The sequence below is a fragment of the Glandiceps talaboti genome, chromosome 18, assembly GCF_964340395.1.
Source record: "Glandiceps talaboti chromosome 18, keGlaTala1.1, whole genome shotgun sequence".
Taxonomy (NCBI): Eukaryota; Metazoa; Hemichordata; class Enteropneusta; family Spengelidae; genus Glandiceps; species Glandiceps talaboti.
The window spans coordinates 1,593,946-1,617,500 of record NC_135566.1 but is presented as its reverse complement, the minus strand read 5'-3'; the positions used below and the strand labels follow the sequence as shown (position 1 = coordinate 1,617,500).

General features: G+C 34.2%; 1 protein-coding gene across 2 annotated transcripts in view; it reads right to left on the bottom strand.

The window, feature by feature from the left end:
• Positions 1-23,555, bottom strand: part of LOC144449171 (transcobalamin-2-like) — a 50,106-nt gene that overhangs the window by 20,302 nt on the left and 6,249 nt on the right. Inside the window, exon 1 of one of the 2 annotated variants that reach the window (XM_078139669.1) lies at positions 415-720. The exons of the other annotated variant lie outside the window; for it this stretch is intronic. Within the exon in view, the coding sequence (XP_077995795.1) occupies positions 415-471 (57 nt within the window). The 5' untranslated portion in view covers positions 472-720. Of the gene's footprint in view, positions 1-414; positions 721-23,555 lie in introns of those variants that run through there. 2 annotated transcript variants of the gene reach the window in all.

The following is a 23,555-nucleotide window of genomic DNA, read 5'->3' as shown; positions in this document are numbered from 1 at the left end:
TGTATGCCTTCTTCAAGTATACATGTTTTTAAACTGAGACCTAGCCTCAAACGTAACCTTTACATCCGGGTGTCTAGCATTTAAGGACACACTCGATTAATGAGTTTTTGCATTTACAGTTCTTACTAAAAAGTTACAAACGCCATCGAATATCTGTTACGACCTACCAGACATGTTTTACCTTTGTAATTGTGGTCACAAGTTTATGCAAATACAATGTAAGCGTACACCATTATCACAAGGAAGTCCTGCGAGCATTGGGGTGTGTAAGTCTGTGATTGGTAATGAGTAACACCACAGACAAACAGCCAGAATTACTCTAATATGACCGGGTTTTTTTAGAAATATCAACAACTATGTATGATCTGTAATATATGTACTATACATCCCCACACCTGATGAACATAGCCCTACCGTATCACTAGCTTGATCGTCGTCGCGGCGAGCGAACCGCATGCACATCATAGACATCTTGAATACTGCAGCGACTATGTCTCCTTCATATGGTATACACAGTCAGTGTTCCTCCGTCTTACAAACCACACCTTATTACCCCAATGTGAAGTCTTCCCTGGTTTGCGTATATTATGGACCACAACAGGTCTATTCTGGCCACGTCGGTGGTTTCATGTCGTCAGGCACTGCGAGGTCGTGTAGAATGACTCGTAAAAACGTCAGTGTTTACGAGAGTTGTTGGCTGGTGTTTGAGTTTGTACTAACTTCGTGTTATACGCATGTCAATGAGAATCACTTTGAATGTAGAAGTAGTGCCGAAGGGTTTCCACTGTATACACGGAGAGGTATGGACCTTTTGTTGTGTAAATCAGTTGGGTTGTAAGGAACCCCGCTTTGAAAAAAGATGGCAAACGACAAAACTGGTCACATCACAACATTAACAGAAACAAAGAAACAAATGCTATCATACCTGAACGTGTTGAGTCTGAGATCTGGTTGCTTTTAACGGCCTCAGTTCATGGTCAAAGTCGGGGTCTGATTCAATGTCCGTCATTTTGTGGAAATTCCGACTTAAAAGCTATTAAAAATAGTTTGTTTTAGAGAAGAGGAACAAAAATGTCGCCCGTCAGAAATCATCCCATAAAGCCATCACCTGGTACGTTATCAATTGACTAATGCAAAATACCTTTATCACAGGGTTTATATCTAACCCAAAGCAGCATAGTCTCAACATGAACACAATCAGTCTGTATTATGTTTCTGTGTACTTATTAACTAGATAATATCACTCAAGGATGCTCTCAACACAGTTATATTGGGTGAATCTTCACTGTATCGGGTCGATCATCGTAACCATATGTACAAGCCACAGATAACAAACAGTTGGTTCGGAATGCATAGTATAACATGACCCTACTTAATATCAACGTAACTTACACATACGTACGTACGTACGTACGCGATATATTTAAACCCACGACGCCGCGGAAATACTCTACGTCGGTCACACGTGATAACTAAGTACTGCAACCTCTACAGATACAGTATTAAAAGGAAAAGGTTTGAAGTCGTTCACACATTTATATCACCATGTCATTTCATTTCAACTCACATGACCAACTCTTTTACATAAAAATCTGACCGTGGGATAATTAATCTGGATTGGTTGTAAAATTACATACAACAAAAGCTGAAGGACATTTTGGCTAAGATCAATTACTAAGATTATTGGAACACGAAACAATGCATCGTTATGGTTTTAATTATGATTCTAAGGTTGGAGTAATTTGATCGAACAATTGAATTCGACGTATAATTTTATTAGTAATCGACATATCTGACTGTTCAGCAGAGGAAGTGGTTTGTCAATACAGTTGATTATTCGATTCGGACAAACAACCATCCGTACCAAAGGAATCAAGACAATCTGATTAAATCTGATGTAAGATTACTACTCCATTCATATTTCCTTTCTATATTGTCGACTTTTTTTGTTCCTGGATAGACCCCCTCATCAGAATCTAATGTGCGTCACTTGTTCAAGTCAATTACTTTAAACTGGGTATGTATTAAAGTTGAATACTTTGTACATAACCACGACTAATCAATCTAAACCACGTCAAGTACATTATTGAAAATATACTTGTAGCAATAAAGTAGTTGATCAGCCACGGTTAGCTTAAAGTATGTCAGTCGAGCTACCCACCCGACAACCAGTCAGTTGTTCAGTCACTCACTCAGTCACTTCACGGTCAGCCAACCAGCCACTAACTCCATAGGATAATCGGTTGGTCAGTCACGGTCAACTTGTCTCTCGTGGTCGTCCGTCAATCGCTCATTTTGTAGTTTGAAAGAAATCCTATCTTCGTAAAGATGGTTAATGTTCGTAGACTATCAAGACTGAAAGGGCGACATCATCATCATCATCATCATCATCATCATCATCATCATCATCATCATCATCATCATCATCATCATCATCATCATCATCATCATCATCATCATCATCATCATCATCATCATCATCATCATGTATGTATATATGTATGTATGTGTGCATGTATGTATGTATGTATGTATGTATCTATGTATGTATGTATGTATGTATGTATGTATGTATGTATGTATGTATGTATGTATGTATGTATGTATGTATGTATGTGTGTGTGTATGTGTGTGTATGTGTGTATGTATGTATGTATGTATGTATGTATGTATGAATGTATGTATGTATGTATGTATGTATGTATGTATGTATGTATGTATGTATGTATGTATGTATGTATGTATGTATGTATGTATGTGCGTGTATGTATGTATGTATGTATGTACGTATGTATGTATGTATGTATGTATGTATGTATGTATGTATGTATGTATGTATGTATGTATGTATGTATGTATGTGTGTATGTATGTATGTATGTATGTATGTATGTATGTATGTGTGTGTATGTATGTATGTATGTATGTATGTATGAATGTATGTATGTATGTATGTATGTATGTATGTATGTATTTATGTATGTGTGTGTATGTATGTATGTATGTATGTATGTATGTATGTATGTATGTGTGTATGTATGTATGTATGTATGTATGTATGTATGTATGTATGTATGTATGTATGTGTGTATGTATGTGTGTGTGTGTATGTATGTATGTATGTATGTATGTATGTATGTATGTATGTATGTATGTATGTATGTATGTATGTACGTACGTACGTACGTACGTACGTACGTTTATATATGTGTGCGTGTGTGTGTGCGTGCGTGCGTGCGTGCGTGCGTGCGGGCAAGATAGGTAACTGGGTAAAGATAACGTAAAAACTGTACAGTTGTGCTACAACGCCATTGGCGCTCTTTCCATGAGTAGTTATGATGATCGAAAGTTAGAATGATGAACGGATTGGAATCAGGCTTTACCATTGTCGCTGCCGTTTGTATCTGAATGCATGAATTAAGTCCTTGAGCAAGATTTGAACCACCACAGAGATAGGTAAGATAAAGGTTGCAATTTGACTACTTTAATCGTATGAGCTTACAGCACTTTGAGCACAATGTAGGAAGTGTTATATAAAAAGCTATTATCATCACCATGGAAACCACAACCACCATTATCGTCGTGATATACCAAAGAATGATAAGACTATCATATTCAACATAAGACAATACGTTCTCGCTCATTGAAGTGTTGAATCATATTATGCGAGTCACCTTAATACGCAAGTCGAGTACGTAATTCTACCTTTTCTTACAAGATTACGAAATAATTGTACATGATTTTGTAAAACCCAAACAACCAAACCAATCCAACAAAATTACACAAATAACAAAACTTGTTTTCTTGTAAAACAAAGAATGTCGAAACCGCAAGTTGTTCGAAGTAAATGTTTTAATCGCCGATGGAGGGCGCTAGCTTTTAGCCAGGTGAGACGTAGGCTCCTCGCGGACATGCATGACCGGTCGTCAGGTTTTTGAGCAACGGAGCCATAGCGAACCATCAGGAACACTAACCACTTATACATTTTCAAGCCTTCTTTCTCAACATACCTAACTATTTTTGTACACGTTAAAACATGTAATATATAATAGTTAATCTGGTGGTTTATTATTTCACCTAGAGAAAAAAATTAATATAAATATAAAGTACATTTTCATATTATCGTATGATATGATCATAACTACCTCAAAAATGGCCTCTGAATTTATATGACGGTGACGTATTCTAATATCCGCATGAGAAATGCAATTAAATATTTCTTGCTGATTATACATTCATGTGGAAATGGTTGGGTCATTACGAATTAGACTAAATAATACCAGATATTAAACAAGGCATGCGGCAGCTACAAACTCCAAGATCAAATAATAATAATAATAATAATACATGTAATTATTATTATTATTATTATTGCAAAAATTAATGAAATCCATGAATAAAATTGCGCTGTTCCGGCTTCGGAGGGACATACAGAAAGTGTCAATGTATTTTTTTCTCCTGGAATAAAAATGAGTTAATATAGTCCTGAGTAAATGTAAGGAAAGTTGTATTTATAGTATGCATGTAATTATGAGACAAGAAGGACGGCTGTGTCATTGAGTTATGACGTTTCGATCTCATAGTTGAGTGGCTACTAGATAATACTTCAATGTGTTTGATTATTTATGCTGTTATAAACCCATCATGTGAATCTTGACTCTGTGGAATATATACTTGACATATACACAAGGCGTGTGCGATTTATTGATATCATTTATTTGAATTTCCGTGTTTTCATTTTAGTACTCAGTGACGTCATCCGATTCCTCTAAGTAGGTCACCGCGGTCAAAATGGCGGCCACGGCGCCCATCATTCAGGTAGTGTATTGTGAAGGCTGAATGATGGTTGGATTAACTCGGGATCATGATTTGAGGTTTCGTTTCACATTATTTTGACAGTAACGATACCGGCATATTCCCAGAGTTACGTTGATGTCAAAATTTGTAGCAATGAGGAAAGCTGTATGATGTTAACAATATAACTATAAAATTGTGAGGTCGACTCTACTCCCAGGGGCGTCTACATCAATAATCGACTGTATAGAAGTAACGTTTTGACAGAAGTACACTTTCCTATATGACTACACAATGCAGTCAGTTTACATCAAAACTCGGACAGCCTTTTACAATGTAAATAGTTACACATTTGAATAGTCTATTGCAGATTCCATACGTTAAAATTGCACGTGACTTTGTGACGTTGCTATACACAATATATCAATGAATCCTAGGCCTGCATAAATTATCATTCCTCGTATCTGGTAATGTCATACGTGACTATATATAACATAGCTGGTGCATCTTAATTTAATAGACTGCAGGCAGTTTCAAGTCTGATCACTACTTACGTGTACATTTTCACTACATTTAGAACAACAAATCAAACGTACATGGTTCAGAATTGAGCACCTCATTCAGAAGACAATAATTACTTACAGAAAGTTAATTCAAGGATCCCTTTAAATGGAATGGCAGGTCTACATGTCTTGAATACGTGACATGGTGACCATCTAGTAGACCGGTGTTCTTTTGATGGTATACGTATGATCTTGGTACGAAACGAATGCCTCCCTGTATGTGTTGAGTTTAAAGTGAGAACCTCGCAAAGATTATTAGATTTTGTTTATTTCATTTTCAAAGATATATTTATCACAATATGTTGATCTTTTTCCGAAGAAAACTTGGCCTGTCTGTGAACGGTTTCCACTTATTCAGATAACCTTGGCGATAGTACATTCTATAGTCGTCAATACGTTCAGAAACTTGTGAGTACGGTCCTCATTCATAAAAAGTAATACATGATAACATCAAGAATTATGTTCTACTGGATTCCAACCAAGTCAATGATTGTTACAGGTAGAAAATGCTATATACATGCGTTAAAGAATATGGGAAAAACTACCGCACTTGTGGTTTTAATCGTCCGTCAAGGCAGCCACATTGTCCTAGAATTCACTGTATTTCAATGCATATGAAGCATTCTTGCCAAAGTATTTTATCGGTGTTAACCCCGGCCCAGGCGTCACGTTTCTAGAACCATTGTATCATGGACTACTACTACATCATACAACCCTGTACTATAAGAAGGTAGTTGCACAAACTCCTGTATTCCAAATTTCTGGAGCTTATTCATGAATTTCAGACATTTCGGAATTTCTGTAATCGAAGTTTTACAAATCAAAAGTAAAATTTGTTTTGTATAATAATAATAATAATAATAATAATTATAATAATAACAACAAAAACTTGTTCTGTTACAGATTGTGCCCTAGGCCTTAGGTTAAAGGAAAAATAGAAATAGCCACGGATATGAGGTACCAATCATACTTAAGCATCATAAATCCCTCTAATAGCAACAAATCAAGTTAGTAAGATTGCCGTCAATTTCGTTCCTCAAAACCTATCGTATTTAATCAACTAAAAGCTAAGATAAACCAAACGTTTCAACCCATTTCATTCTAACTAGACAGTGCATTTACAGTACAGCGTTACTAATATAATATGCCGTGAAAAATTAAGCAATTTTCAAGGAAATATACATTGAATAAAACACGTTCCTTCGTGAACGAATCAACTTAACGTAATTGTGCTAAGACATGTCTGAACCCACCAGTGTTTCATATATATTTAACCGAAGTTATGTATACGTGAAAATTGAACTTTATTAGAACGAATTAAATGAAATTTGGCTAGTGACAAGGCCTTTTTCATACAAAGGATGTTAATTCGAAATTAAATTTTGGCAAATTGTAATCAAATTAGATCTTTTGAAAAATTATACGGTAAAATCTAGACAATTGTTCCTGACTTCGAGTTTGACAACTTGGCATAATTCTATTTGAAATTCTTTCCCGCCCTTCACTTACTAAGTTTAGTTCGTTCGTCAATAAAAACAAATTCTTCTGAACAATATCATTTATACAATGTCAGGAGAACCGATCTAGTGCCATTTGTCATTCGGAGTTTATATTCAAGTGTTTGATTGTCAGTTGATTTGAAGTCTCTGTGCTGAATTTAATCTTCTAACAAGTTCAAGGTTCGTTTCTAATTATTTACATGGATTATAGGTCATTATGTTGAGTATAAAATATAGGCCAACGAGAGTGCATCTCAACCTTAAACCTGTATTAGCTGTAACTCAGGCATTAATTACTTTTACTGTCAGATAAGCAACAATTGTTATAATACCAATAATTTAACATTGTACATGTCAATTGAAGGTTTATTTTATCCCCATATAGTAATAATTTGAAATCATGATTAATCTAGGGCGCTGATTTTTGGGTGCGGATTGATTTGATATGTTGATTTGGTACTACTACTTCTACACAATGAGGTGATTCAATACTGTGCAGACGACATGACGATGAAATCATTATTTTCAACACATTTTCAAAACTAATGTAGCAGTTGCTGCTTTAAAATTAATATCGAATTATCAACATTTACGTCTTGGGAACTGAAGAGTTATATCTATTGAAGCAAAATGAATGTCGCGATTCCTCTAGCGTGCGATTTCATTTTGAAAAGTCCACTGTTGCGTGGGAGTTATACTAATGACGTATAACAGCTATTTGACCGTCAACTCACCGTTAATAATGTTTTTTTCTGAACAATTCGGAACTGAAATAATTTCTTGGTGACAGTCGGGGGTTGTCACAGGAACACACATCAAAACAATTATTGACGCACATATTTCGTGACAAAGTCTGTTTAATGACAAACTCACAGTCAACACGCAACTCTAGTTGATCTTTTTCGAACCGTTTGCCATGTTAGGGAAAATCAATGTATGATAGCATCTACAAAATAGTCCAGTTTTAAACTCATTAATCGTATTGAGTGGTGAATGAGGGTAATTTCACTATAAATAACCCAGTCTCAAAACTCATTATCAAATTGAGTTGAAAAGGAGGGTAATTTCTCCGTATAGGTAACAATACGAATGAAATGTGCCAACTCGGAGAAATAAATAGATTGATTGGAACGAAGACAATTTTGGCGGGAAACTGCTTTTAAAAATATCGACTGGGAAAGGAGGACACTGGCTGGAAACTGCTTATAAAAAGATGGATGGACGAGGGCAGGACATTGTCATGTTTTTTTTTTTTCAAAAGATGGATTGGGACAAGAGCAGACTATTTTCGCAGGAAACTGCTTAAAAAGATGGATTGGAATGAGGGCAGAATATTTTCTCTGGGAAGTGCTTGCAATAAACGAACCAGTCACTTTTTTACTGTTGACTGACAGCAAGGAAACTAATGTAAACGTTACATCTCTCCTAGGCCTATTGACTTGTGTTTGTTCAGCTTAACCTTCATCCATTAGGACTTATATCGTTTTTCATGTATTTTAATTTCACAAGTAAATACAAAATATGATTTCTGACAATCAAATGGAATCAAATGAAGGGCATTTTATCAATACCGTGCGTGCATGCAAGCTGTGTCCACGTCAAAACGTAGGCCGTCGAAAGTCAAAGTATATACTGCCTCAGACACTTTCCATAAGACATGTAGCTGAAATACAGTACTGAATAACGATTTGTACCTGTAGCTGGTCTCTTTGTTATCAGTACATTTGACATGTAGAATGACCTTTCAGCGGCTGTGCGTCCTGAAGTCTGGCGGGTCATTGAGTGACATATCTCACATAGCCCATTTTATCGTCTGTATAACACAAAAAATAGCGCCAATGGCATTGCAGCACAACTGTACACTTTTTCAAAATATGTATCCACATGCTGATCCATGCTAGGTATAGGTGTTCATTTGCTGAATGTTTATCCAGTTGCCTATCCAGCCCTGTTGTTACCTTTACCATACACACCATCGTTGGCTGTTGCTATGGGCGTGGTCTTGTTGCTAGGCATATTTGCATACATTGTTTGAAAGTTTATTCACTTGTCCATTAATCAATGTTATTATCTTTGCGATATACACCATCGTTTGGCTGTTGCTATGGGCGTGGTCTTGTTGCTAGGCATATTTGCATAAGCACCACTGAACCTTATCAGTGTTCAGTTGTGCTAAAAATGGTACGAAACATTTACAAATCGTAAAATAAAACATGGATAGTCTTGTCAGTTTTTTAATACAAAGATCTAACTATCAAACATGACTTCAAGTGAATCTACTAGAATACCCAACAGCTTGTTGGATAGAAATTAGAATGGCAAAGTGTTTTTTCTTTTATCAAATTTCTTTGAATTTCTATTTAAATAAATCCAAATGCAATCTATGATTGTAGACGTTTATCTCTTTTAAATATTTGTGGCTTTTAAATTAGCAACTTTGAAAATATCAGATGACAATGGGATCGCTACTTTCAGTAGTTATCCAATACGCATGCCCAAAGGAAATGCTGTTTGTTTGGTCGTTTGTTTACAAACTTACTGTCACTATAACTATCTGTACTCATCTCAAGTCCTGGCCACCATGTTTTTTTTGGCTTATTTGCATGACGATAAATTTCACATGGGGAAAATCTTTCGTAAATCATGTAAATTCCTAATTTGTTATCAAAAGTGTTGTTTGAGCGTCCATAGTTACTGACTAGGTTTTCGTAGTGTGGGACACAGGGGCGAATGAGACGACTGCCGCACTTTAACCGTCGGATGGCCTTATTGATCAAATTTCGTCAAATGGCTGCAATATTGAATAATAACAGTATTAAACAGAATTTTTTTAAAGATGTTCAATAAATAGTTGCGTAATCTTAATCCTCCAATTTGTTTGAACAAATACTACATATTTATAGAGAAATTATAAAGAAACATAAAGCGTTTCATAAACCGCATGAATTGACAATTTTAAAATCGTGACATCCTCGTCTGTTTGTTACAAAGATATTACAAGAATTGTTTTTGATGACTCATGGTAATAATTGCTAAGTAATGTTTGATCTTTCCTTGTAGACAGAGCCTACATTTCAGTTTTATTTTTAACATTTTAACATGAAAAGTTACTTACAATACTAATGATGCGTGCTTCTTAAGTAATAATGACATACAGATGCATCACCTGTCATTAGAGCATATTGTACAAAGGACTCGTGATGTCTTACACTCTCTCTGAACATAAAAAGGAGGAAGACAGAAAGACATACAATTTGGATGTAGTGTGATTACCACGCTGTAAGGTTACTGCATATTATGTAATATTACTGTGAATAGTATTCTTCACTCATGCAGAAGCTGTTCCTACTTAATGATATGCAAATGTGATTCATTGATAGGAATATAATGTAGACAGAATGTATACTATTCACAGCCTATAGGTGAGGAGCAGGTTATGATGAACGAACTTTGATCATTACTAGAACAACACATTATAAGGTGCCTGTGAGAACATTACCCGATTCTAACATAGCATTTGAACGAATCGTACATTGACCTAACATGAATGCATTAAACTTTGGACAGCGTCACTTTGATTAAGGATGTCGAATGTTGTCCTTAATGGAAACATATTTAAATGTAATCGGGAACGTTAGAAATTATGTAAGCTTTACAAAGTGAGTCATTGAATTCTATAAATATACAACACACCTGCTCTTTGTCTGAAATACTGAGAGAGAATCTGAAAATGGTATATTCTTAAGAATAAATACTTAGCTAGGTTTAGCTGTTAGAAACACAGTACAACGTAGAGCCAACTGTACATCAATGCATACGTCACTTTCAAACTTTTGTTAGAGTTTCCAATAAGTATGCTATTGTCTTTATTTCTATAGAAAATATAGGGTAGAGACAGTTCCTTTGTTTATAAATCTCAAAGAATAGCGTATACTGTAGATTTCGTTTTGTGGTTACATACATTGCAAATTGAACAAATAACAAATACAGACAATATTAATTTCGTAGCTTGACAAAGTTTTCTAATAAAAAATAACACAGTCAATTGCAACTATTTTGGAGAAAATGGTATTAAGTGGTTATCTACGACAACCCTTTTTCTAACCTGTAATATTGTATTTGAAAAAAAATCGCGACTTTCAATAGATAATAAAAAGTTTGCAACTTTTTTTTTTTTTTTTTTTACAAAACAGCACTTAAGCACACATATGATTCAGGAATACAAAGTGTTTCGTATTTCGTCTTTCCTGAAATTTAAGAGGACCAGTCCTTCTTGTTCCACTGTTATCCACATCTTTCCATCACAGTTTCCAAGATGATAGGAACTTTCCCTATGAAAGTCTACGGAAGTGCTATTTTTGTTCATTCGTGCGTAATGGTCGTTATGCTAATAAAAAGGACTGAGTGCGGAAATTAGTGAAAGCAAATCTTCATTTAATGATTAAGTTAACAGGATACTTGTGAGTTCACTTTGATAAATAAAACATTTTTGGCTTTGTGTCCCACAGCAGGCTACATCATGACTATGGATAGCTTTTAAGGGTATTTCAGTCCACATAATGAGAGTATGTTTAACTCAATAGATTATTAAGATAAAGATATACAACGTCGCTGAATTGAAAGTCTTAATACATACATACTAACATAGTCTGAGGAATGAGTACAACTGAAAAGATGCACCTACTAAGCACTTGGCTCTATTTCTTTCTAGGTATGTTATATAAGTACTTTAGTAAATCCAATATGTACGTAACTCTATCTTTGTTTGACATTTCTGAGTAAGAAAAAGGAACTATTTGAAGTAGAGTGCTTGCATTAAAAAGCTTCCAGAATTACATTGCATATTTTGCACGAGTAAAACTGGAATCTATTTCATGTGAATAACAGGCACCGTAGAAATAGTTGAACTATATAAGGGTAAAACATTCATGCCTTTTGCCAGTGTTTATTCAACATGGCTAACACTTTATATCATCTTCATGGTAAATAATAATAACATCGGCATTTCTAAAACCAAAACAGATCCAAACTCGTACAGTCTACTATTTTGTTACAGGCATCAGTTTTTTAAAAGACTTAAATCTAAAACACTAACATATTGAAATAAAATTCCGTCCCTAAAGTGCATTATTCTTGTAAAGACCACTTTCAAAGCATTTTAATATCAGCACTTTAGGAAAATTAACATTTGCCCTTGTTAACATAACATCTTTCTATATCAGTATTTGAATATTATTCAGCACTAGATACTTATATAAAAGTATTCTTTATAAAATGTTAGTGTCAGAACGTTACAATACGTTTAATTTATCATGTTGCTTTCGACGTCCCTAGATGGTGTATAGACTTAAATACACACATACACCAAAGGAAATCCATGTTTTCAAAGTGAACAATATCAAGAATGCGAAATGTCGACTTCGTGAAGTGAATCTAAATTTCTTTCACCTGAAAACGTAATCATTGCTGGATACTGACCCTTTACTATGTATATTGGCAATGGAGAAACAATGGACGGATGAAATCACATCTTGTGTTAATAAAATAAATTGTGAGTTACCAAGTTAACGCTCGTTGTAGTTGTAGTAGTAGTAGTAGTAGTAGTAGTAGTAGTAGTAGTAGTAGTAGTAGTAGTAGTAGTAGTAGTAGTAGTAGTAGTAGTAGTAGTAGTTTTTTACATTACTCATTTTATCCGAATTGAATAAGAGAACCCAATGACATGTTTTGATGCCTCGGCCTCGATCTCAGTCGGATTGAGAGACGGTTTCCTCGTTAATCTAAAGCCAACCTTGAAGGAACACAAATTGTTTTTACACTAAGCAGCAGTTAATAGTAGCGTCGATATACAATTATTGATATTCACTGACTTATCAATACAGACATTTAACATTCATAACGTATTTGTTATGAGCATACCCTACATATTAATGATTAAAATTTAAGTGGAGTAACTAAATACAACAAATAACTACACAATAGACAGAGATAGATGACACACGAGGGCAACAATGCAGATGTCGGACGAAACCATTTTTGTAAAATAATGAATCGACCATTTTCGGTAGAAAATTAATCAATTTTTTCAAAGGACATTTATATAGTGTAAGGCGTTCATACAATATTATGTTGGATATATCGAAAATACTATGAAAAGTGACAGTTTGAATGTTTGCAATTTTAAACTGATTGGACCATATTTGAAATCCTTTAACTACCAATCTACAAGAGTAATTGGGTAGACAAAGTGTTATTACCTTGATATTTGGATGTGTTTTGTTTTTAATGACAAATGATTACTCCACATGTTATGTTTATTAATCCCGACTAGGTTGTTAATTCTCATAAATAACCATTTTCGCAATTATCATCCCGTCTTTTATCGATAATAAACCTGGCCGTTATTATGGTACTTTGATAAATGACGATCAACACTGCCAAATTAAAAAGGTAAAACTAGAATGGATGTACGTGAGGAGTAAACAAAAATAATTTGTGATCCTAATTCCAACATAAACTGCCTGAGTATGTGTAAATGAGCTTTCGAAGAGGCGGTGTTACAAAGGGTTCATTTCAACGGTATTTGACTGAAGTATTATTAAGAAGAATACGGCAAAATATCTACTTCCGCGCCGCACAATATGGTTCATTAATGCGCTTTAATTTTGTCAATGATTAGTGAGCGGGGCATGCGTCGTTTGTTTCACGAATAATGCTCATTTATTATATGCAGTTATCATCCATCGCACTGAATGTTGGGTAACGTATTTTCAATCTAAAAATGAAACTTTGATCGTTGTCGGCAGAAACCAGTATCCATGAAATAGAGTCACTGTTTTATTTGATATTATAATGTATATTGATCTGATTTACCAGCTACTAAATTAGATTGTTTTCATCTCTTTCAGGTTCCATTTTTTGTTTTTTTTCATGGTTAAAATCTAATAATCTGTTCATTAGCGATAAATGATTATGAAAGACAGACGTGAATATTGATTAGACTCGCTTTAGTTAGGTCAAAGGTCGTGTTTAGTCGTACGTGTTGTTTCTGTAAACATTACAAATATAAATTATGGCCGTCACGTTAGGTGTTTTTTCTTTACCATGATAAATGGGCTGATATCCGTTACAGACATAGGAAAAAATAATAAAACCTGTCATCGACACAATTATAAATTATTTAAGATATAAATCTAAATTTCATGAAAACAATGAGTAGTCCCAAAAGCAATTTGAGCTAACTAATTAATAAAACAATTCGTGCTATAGTTGTACAAATATACACATAAATTAACTCCTTTCAAGAAGTTGCTGGTTGACAAGTACTTCATTTTTGTCCGTTTCATTATTTCAACTTGTTTGCCACTAAGTCAATAATGATATTAAATGTTATGTCAACAATGACATTAAGCTCACACATTTCACTTTAAAATATTTCCATGTAGCTCGTGACTTTTTACATTTACAAATACCCACTTGTCAATTTTTCTTAATTGATAGCTACTACCATTTCCGCGACTGTCATTGGTTACCGAGTTGTCATCTAATACATAAAGTACTCCATCGGGATTGCCATCAGATGACAAGTTTCCATTTCAACTGTTAACATATCACATGCGCTATAACAACCACCTAGTGTACACTTTGTTTCTCTAATTCATTGTTGATTTAAAAGTAGCTAAAAGCGATTATTTACATATCACTCACTACTAATACAGATTGGTGTGCGATGATTGATTACGTCATCAATATGGCAGGTCAAGGGTACGGGTAGTCTTTTAATCCCAAACATTACTATGATTTCAGTACTTGATGGTGCATGGGAGCTTAGTTTGTGACGTTGCATATACAGAGTTGACAAAATATTGAACGAAGAAATTGTGGCTGAAATGTATACACTTGGCATTGTTATTGCCAATCTTATCCCAAGGTGGTTTTGATGATGTACTATAATTGGTACACTAATTGAACGTTATGTAAACGATAGATAATTCAATCCTTAAATAAATCATGGAATGAAATCAAGATAATTGATCGTCAACTTGATAATTAAAGGGCATTATGTAATTAGATTGCAGATAACGACTTATGGTTAGATTTACCATGACCATGTCAATATTGTTATTCAATTTGACTGTAATATACTAGCCATTTATTTTTTCAAAATAAAGATATTTTTGCCTATCGATGATGTTAATAGATGTTGTTATTGTTGAATTCATCTTAAAGTAGTCTATATTCAACTTATATCAATGTATGATTTTTCTTATCAATGTCTAGTGTCAGCTGCTAATGACGAAATACCTGCAATATTTATTAAATGACTGTGATTGACACGCGCTAGCCGCCCAAAGACACGAGTATATATGTTCTTATTGGATTATATTCACACGATTCAAACGATTTACGTTTTCAAATCTTGTACGACCAGTGTTCAACTGGGTTCCATTTATATACCAATATGGTCGTCATGTTGTACTTTTGAATGTTACAGTAGTAAATCCGAATAACGTTAACGGAGGTTAGTAATTTCAGATAAAAACACGAAAAGGACAGGAAGTCCATTTAGTAATATTCCACCGCGGGGTGATATTATACTCAACACCAAATTGTTATCCCGACGAGGTTGTTATCCTCATATCTTCTGGTTCTCTCAAAATTAAAGAGTGTGGAATTTAGAATGTGAAGGAAGCAATCTATTACATTTCACGACTAACGAATTATCAATAATTAATATTGATAAAATCTTGAAAATGTTATTAAAATTTATGGACAGCGATAAATCTAAACCCAATCTTGACTAACAAACACCAAGGAAATGACACTACTGTAACTCTTTTCTTTTTTGTCAGTATATTATTTTTCTTCTCATTTTGTTGAAACAATTCACTGTTGCAAGATGAAAAAAGATTAAAGAGTGATATTTATTAACTGTGTAAGATATGCAAATCGGATAATTAACATACATGATTTACAGAAACTCTGGTTCGGTCATAATTAACATAAATATGCAAAGTGTTATTTTCTTGATAGGATTAACATTGCTCTCTGGTCGTTTAGTGAACATGGCAGTTTGGGTAGAAAGAAAACATAGTAAAATCATACAAGATGATCCAATAAATAGTGCCATTGCTCATGCACTTGAACCTAATAAGTCATATCAGCTAAAATGCCTCAAACCTCAGACCACTACACTACGTGGTCTGAGCTGCTGAAACAAGCATTTTCGACACATAATAAGGACATCGTCTAAACAGTACCGTTCAACTGTTTTTGGTTTGCATATTAATGTCGATATTTGCATATTTCCTTCAAGTCACATTATTTCTTGTGTGTTTAAAAGACCAATCTAAAATATTGTACAGAGCAGGCTGATAGCTTTTTAAAGGTATCATTGACCTTTGACCTTTAAATGTATCGTAAGATAAATCTTAATCGAACATTAAATCTGAACACCTCAATAAACTTTCTCATTAAATATTATTGAGTACTCCTTTAATAGTCTATTTCAAAGTTCATAATTTGGAGTAGGAATAGAGAGGTGAGAAAGAAATATGTGGAATATCAATCATAATTTCATAGTCATAGCGAGTATGTATATATGCAAATATCAAACCAATAAAATATGCAAATTAATCATAATTTTATATTTATAGCGAGTATGTATATATGCAAATATCAAACCAATATAAATATGCAAATTAATCATAATTTCATAGTCATAGCGAGTATGTATATATGCAAATATCAAACCAATATAAATATGCAAATTAATCATAATTTCATAGTCATAGCGAGTATGTATATATGCAAATATCAAACCAATATAAATATGCAAATTAGTATTTTAATTATTACAACGAGTTCTGTAAGGGAAAGAAATGGGCTTAGATTTCGGACAACGTCGACAGTATAAATAGAATATACTGAAGGATAGAGAAGAATATAAACTTGTAGCTATGTTTGTAATGTAATAACTGTTTTCTTTATCAATCAATCAATCAATCAATCAATCAATCAATCAATCAATCAATCAATATATCTATCAATCTATCAAATTTACGCTAGCCTAATGCGACTCTACAAAGTTGTCATTACTTGCATAGCGACCGACAATCATGAACAACTTTACTTTTTACGATAACGCCAATAATTTTGACAACATAATTTGCTATGTTTGGCTAGAATATCACGAAGTAAAATGTCCTATGCATACGAACATTCTGCATGGATGAATGGATACTTAACTTGTCATTAATACAGTAAAGAGTGAACAGTATGAGGAATTCATAAAGACCCATAAAACGTGACAAACAGCATTGGGTGTGAAACTATCAACTATATCTACATATCTATATGAATCATTCCTGCAGTAAAAACCTACAACAATACATGAATATTTTAAACTGTATAATTACATACTAATCCAGCTATTCTATAAAAAGGGTATAAACTAGATTTCACCTATTATTCAACAACGAATATTTAAAGCTAAACTCAGTCTTTCAGTTTTATTTCCTTCGTGTAATACTTGGTCGTATCTACGTATTACTAGCATAGCCATTTTGCGACTCAGTGTTAACCTTATTAGAGGTACATGGTATACCTGATTGAATGTTATCGTTATTAAGTTTCTTATTGGGTGTCTATTTTCAAGTTTCCGGCAGAAAACACCTTGAATACAAAAACAAAATGACTGTGCACATATTAATTTAATTGTCCATACTTTGCCGTTTAGTTGTTACTTTAATGCATGGAAAGTGATATTGGAGTTACAAGTATTGCAATATAGTTTATTACTCTATTCTAGTATTCACATCACATAGTAAATTACAAACAATATCGAGATATGTTATATATGTATTGACATTTTGTGTGATCTTAATTCTCTACTGACATTCGGCATAAATGCTGTGTGACCTTAATATTCACTACAGTGTTTAGCTTTTACGGAATTATCATCGTGGCAACACACTTGGGTTGTAATATAGTTGAACTGTAGTGCAAGTAGGGATTACATATAGCATCGCATAGGTTGTCTTTTTCTTGTGTTGCTAATCAAAGGAAAGAGTACACAGTGGAAAAAACAGACTCCTCTTTTTTTCTTTTTTTTTCGCTAATCGGCTTTGAAGTTAGATTTCTAGATTGGTTGCACTACTTTCAATATAAATTGCTTAACATGAACACAAAGGTCATGAGTATGCATGCTTTTAAACAAAAAAGTTCTCAGTAAAGAAACATTTCGATTACTAACCTACGAATAGACTCTTACCAGGTTAATTATCGTAATCTCCCGTTGCCATAGTGATATAAGGACAGAGCTTACAAAGTTTACTCGTAACATGATAGCTTTGCCATTAAAAACGCCACTGGTTTGCAGTTGTTCTTTACCGTGAAACAAGGTATGTATGTATGTATGTATGTATGTATGTATGTATGTATGTATGTATGTATGTATGTATGTATGTATGTATGTATGCATGCATGTATGTATGTATGTATGTATGTATGTATGTATGTATGTATGTATGTATGTATGTAGTATGTATGTATGTATGTATGTATGTATGTGCGTATGTATGTATGTGCGTGCGTGTGTATGTGCGTGCGTGCGTGCGCGTGTTTATGTGTTCATGTATATACGTACGTAAACAAGACGGGGTGTCATTGCGATTGCCAGGACCATCGCGACAAAAACGCACGCTGGACAAAAAAAGATAGTATCACCAACACTGTTTGTATAAGAATGGCCATTTCACAGCAGTTAATCTTTAAGCTCGCTATATAAAGAATTGAGATATTATCATTGATGAATTTTCTCTCCATTTTGACGAGAGTTTTTCATTATTACTTTCACGTTTGTGTTGCTTATTAAAGTATACATATTTCATGATGCTTATTTTCTGATAGGTTATGTTGTTCTTCTCTACCGATCACTCAAGCATGATTCAGATAACGTTTACCTTGCCGAGTGTAAGGGATCCTGATATGTATCCAGTGCAATGTTAAAAATAATTTATCAAAATAGCATGGCTAGTTTGTGAGATAGGGTATTTTTTATATAATTGCTGGTGTACTCTAAATAGACACTGCATCGACTAGATGAACTCAATGTGTATGTAAATGACAGCACATCATGAATTATCGGATTGTAACGCAATATAAAACAAAAACTCTAACACAGGAAAATGTATAACGATGACGACATACTACAGACAACTACCATAGCAACATGGTAACCTTAGTGAGAACGTAAACAACAACAACAACAGCAGCCCCTTCCGCAAATAAACAACAATGTCATATCATATACATGTACGTGTTATTTAATTTCAAAATGATAGAAAACATGTAGACGGTAAGACTCAGATAAAAATGAAGTTACGCGGTGCAGAGAGATACCACTAAGAATATACCAGTAAATATAAATGGCCAACTTTGACATTTCATTACATCACTTATACAAACTCACCTCAAATAACACAAATTCAACAGGTGACTTATACGGTAAAAGTTGGAGATTACATTCATGCTCCAAACTTTAGATTTAACATGAAATTCCAGGGGAACTGGAAATTCTTTGTGAATGTGAACTATTATGTCAAGAAAGAGACCGTAAAACTGTTCTTATCAAACCCTGAAATGTAATACATATCTCTGTACTTCCAACATGCTGTGCCAAGTGTGTTAGTAATCAATTCATTTATTTACTTTTTCTTGGTTGTAACAATTCTGCTTGTAAATGCTTACCTGTCACTGGTTGTAATACCCCCCCCCCACACACAAACACACACAAACACATACACACATATACACACACACATAAATGTACATACTTACAATACATATATATGTATATATACATGACTACTTGTATATATATATATATATATATATATATATATATATATATATATATATATATATATATATATATATATATATATATGTGTGTGTGTATATATATGTTTATGTGGGTGAGTGGGTGGGTGGGTGTATGTATATACAATATGTATCATGGGTGTAGGAAAAACATACATGAACTATACACCATTCTGTCATGCTTTCATTTGAAATTAGCGCCGATTTGTAGGCAGTCGTGTCATGGTCATGTGAACACCAACGAGAGTAGCATGGCGACATCATCTTCTACTTTGACGTAAAATGTTTATTTTATAGACTTTTCGTCTGGTTTTAGATGGCTTCTTTAAATAGTCGTGTGTGTCAATTTTGTGCACCCATACATGACGCCACTTTAAGCTGTTAAACATATCGAGTTTTGACGTTAGTAGAGTCTACAGTGTACATGTACAAATTTCATTAAAGGGACATACTCAAAATTAAAAACATTTTATGTAAAAAATTAATCCATTTCGCGTTATTGTGATTGCTTGTAGACGTTGATAAATGGGTAATTATTCATTTTCTTCACTGAGCACATGAAAATAACAATGCCAGTGAAAAATGCTTCACTGGTTACTTGGGAATCTAGTGTTTTACGAGCTGGATATATTCACAAGCATACGAGTATTCCTTGTTGTTTTAATACATACAACAGTAGAATTTCAATTTGTTATTTCATTCCTCAGATAATTATAAAAATTCCGACATGTCTTCGATGATTGCATTTGTCATACTTTCCTAATTTATCCCATATTTTCCACTTCAACAAGAATTGAGAAATAAGATTACGATCAATGTCTCTCGACCTTGACTTTTGGATCGTAATTTTCAAAATAAACCAATTTTGAGGCATAAATTTGAACCGTTGTAATTAAGGAAGATTTTCGGTGTAATATTAGGATCACAAATTATTGCATTACACGAAATTAATATCAATGTATTGGATACAATCTGTGTGTGTCCTACATCATCCTGAGCTGGTTCTCATCAGATGAACATATTTTATTTTATTATCTAGAGTGACTGGTTCACTTTCTATCATCCCTTACGGTCATTTCCACACTAATCTCATTTTTTCCTAATTCCTACAAAAAAGTAATACATGTGCATTTTATAGGCTCTTATTCCGGACTGAGCTTAATATCTTGGGAATGTGTGAATAATTCAGCAACTACTAGGCATTGCTTTGCTATAATATATAATGAAGCCCATAAAGGAGGAAATGCATAACGAAAATAAACCGCGAAAGCCTGTCACCAGCAATTCTCATTATGGAGGAAAATATACAGATATTTGAATTTTTCTGGTCACTTCGAATCATACGTTTACGAATAATTAAATTGTTTCTCTTTGTGTTCGTTTTGTGGGGGTCTAAAAATATATCCGTGTGTAAATAAGGGGCAATGCTCTCGTGTCAAGTATGTATGTGATATATGAGAACTTAATTATCTATTATTTAAAAACATAATCGTATGCAAAATGAAAGCCATTCCTCTCAGTTCACGTTTGTATGTGTAATATAGATATCTTGTTTTTACTTGAGTTTAAAAATACAGTCTTATGCAAATAAGGACCATGGCTCTCGCGTCAAATTTGCATGTATAGATAACTTGAGAAATGATCGTATTTTCAAATGAGGTTATTCACAGATGTTGACGGGGTTAGTCTCGGTGACTCTTCGGAAAATATCGATTTTTCAGGGCATGACACACAATAAGTTCCCGCTAAAGGTGGTTTTGACGACACCTTTTGACAATACAATTCAATTACAGCAATGTATGGATGGTTTATATGTCTCTTATAATCTTTCGTCGTTATATGATTAGGTAAAAACGATTAAATTTTAGACATTCAGTAACTACACTCAGTCGCTACGTGCTTTAGGCCAAAAAACATCATGATATGGAAAGATTGGAAACACTTGTAAAATTTGTCACAGTGGGATGATGATGGGCCTAACTTTTACACGGCACTATAAAATGGTAGACTCTCCGTCTGTCACATTCTCAATACAGTCACCTTTTAGAATAGTAAATGAGATCTATTTCATGTTGATTTAGTCAGACAACATAAAATATTGTGTATGATTGCGGTGATAAGGTGGTTGTATACTGTTTCTGTAGATCGTATATTTACACGTTAGTGTTAAATACACGAAACTATGTATAGCAGACGGTGAAATGAGGAACTGTTATAACAAAAGACGACCTCAATGAGGGATTCTACGGTTATATAACAGAGTTACAGAAAAAGTCACACCACAACACCGCTATAGCCGTGTCAGCCTCACAGATGTGTGTGTACGATGTACAACGTAAATGGTGATATGACCGAACACACCCGTTCTACCGAACTCTATCTTCCTTCTAATGGACATTTAATCCGATGTCACTAACACTGTAATTGTACTTTCGTAGATACTCAGTTGTTAAAACGTCACTGTTTAGCTTCCACGATCCCGAATATACGTTTTGACAATTTCTGGGAAGATGTGATATTGCATATACGATACAGATGTATGCCATTTAAATGTGTTTCGATTCTTACGTACCTGTGAGCTATCACCTCCCCTACTCACGTACGACTGCCTCATCATAAACATCGTGGACCGGTAGTAGTCGGCACTCTGCTCGACAGCCGTCCAAATGTAACTCTGTTCCTGGTCACTCTATTTTCGAAAGCCTGCTAATATTATGGTTCGAAGGAAGTAAATTCACCTTCCACTTCAAACTATTTATGTAAATTTACCTAAGTAAATACCGGGTCAATTTGCGTATGTATATTGCACATGCTGGCGATGACATCACAAAACTCCGCTGTCACATATTTCATTTCGACGTTGCGTCCACAACATGGAGGGAAACGCGACACTCGATCACTTATGGATGAGAATTGGTGGTTGCTAGGCGACGACAACAGCAGTGTGGTGAACTAGTCATACCTATATATGCGTATAGTACTATCCCTTTCCACTGCCACTATTCCTATTCACTTTAACGCATCATTTATTCGCCATATTGTGCCTGAACAATGCAGTTGTACGTCTGACCGACCTTTTTCTTATTATTCTTTACAAATTAATTTCATTTCTCGACAGCTTACAATATGACATGATGAATATCCTGTCTGACAACGAATTTGTAATGAAAATTACATGTTCACATTAGCCATCAGTAACAAAAACGCAATCTGCCTCGCTGCCAAAGTTCACAAAGTGAGACAATCCCTGGATTAGAAGGCGATCTAAAAGTTAATTACAACGTGTACATTCATTTCGAAAGCAGAATGCAAATGTCTATAGATATCTACAAATGTTTTCAACAAATCAACAGTTAGTCGTCTGATTACTTGGACGGATAATTTAGTTGTATTTTTTTGGCCCAAAGTTGGCCAGAGATGAAAATATCAATTTCATTGACATATACTACGTCACGGTGGTAAAAATTAGGCAATATTTTGATTTTTACACATTTATTGTGATTTGTAGTTTAATACAGATGTGTGTTCGTAACAAATACAACAACGGTTGATAGTATTTGTTATCGAACGAATGAACACGAGATGAACTGAATATACAGTAACTGGAGAAAAGTAAGAACGAACCATGAATAGGTCGGTACGTGACTATGCGATGTGACGTGTATGTTTAAAACCACGCCTTGAGGTTGCCATGGAGACGCAATTTCATATTATCATGGGAATGTCTTGACACCTTATTAGTGCTCTGATAAATAATTTCTCCCAAGTATATATCATTTTGGTTTGCTCAATCACTATCACGTGACCAATTTTATAATTTT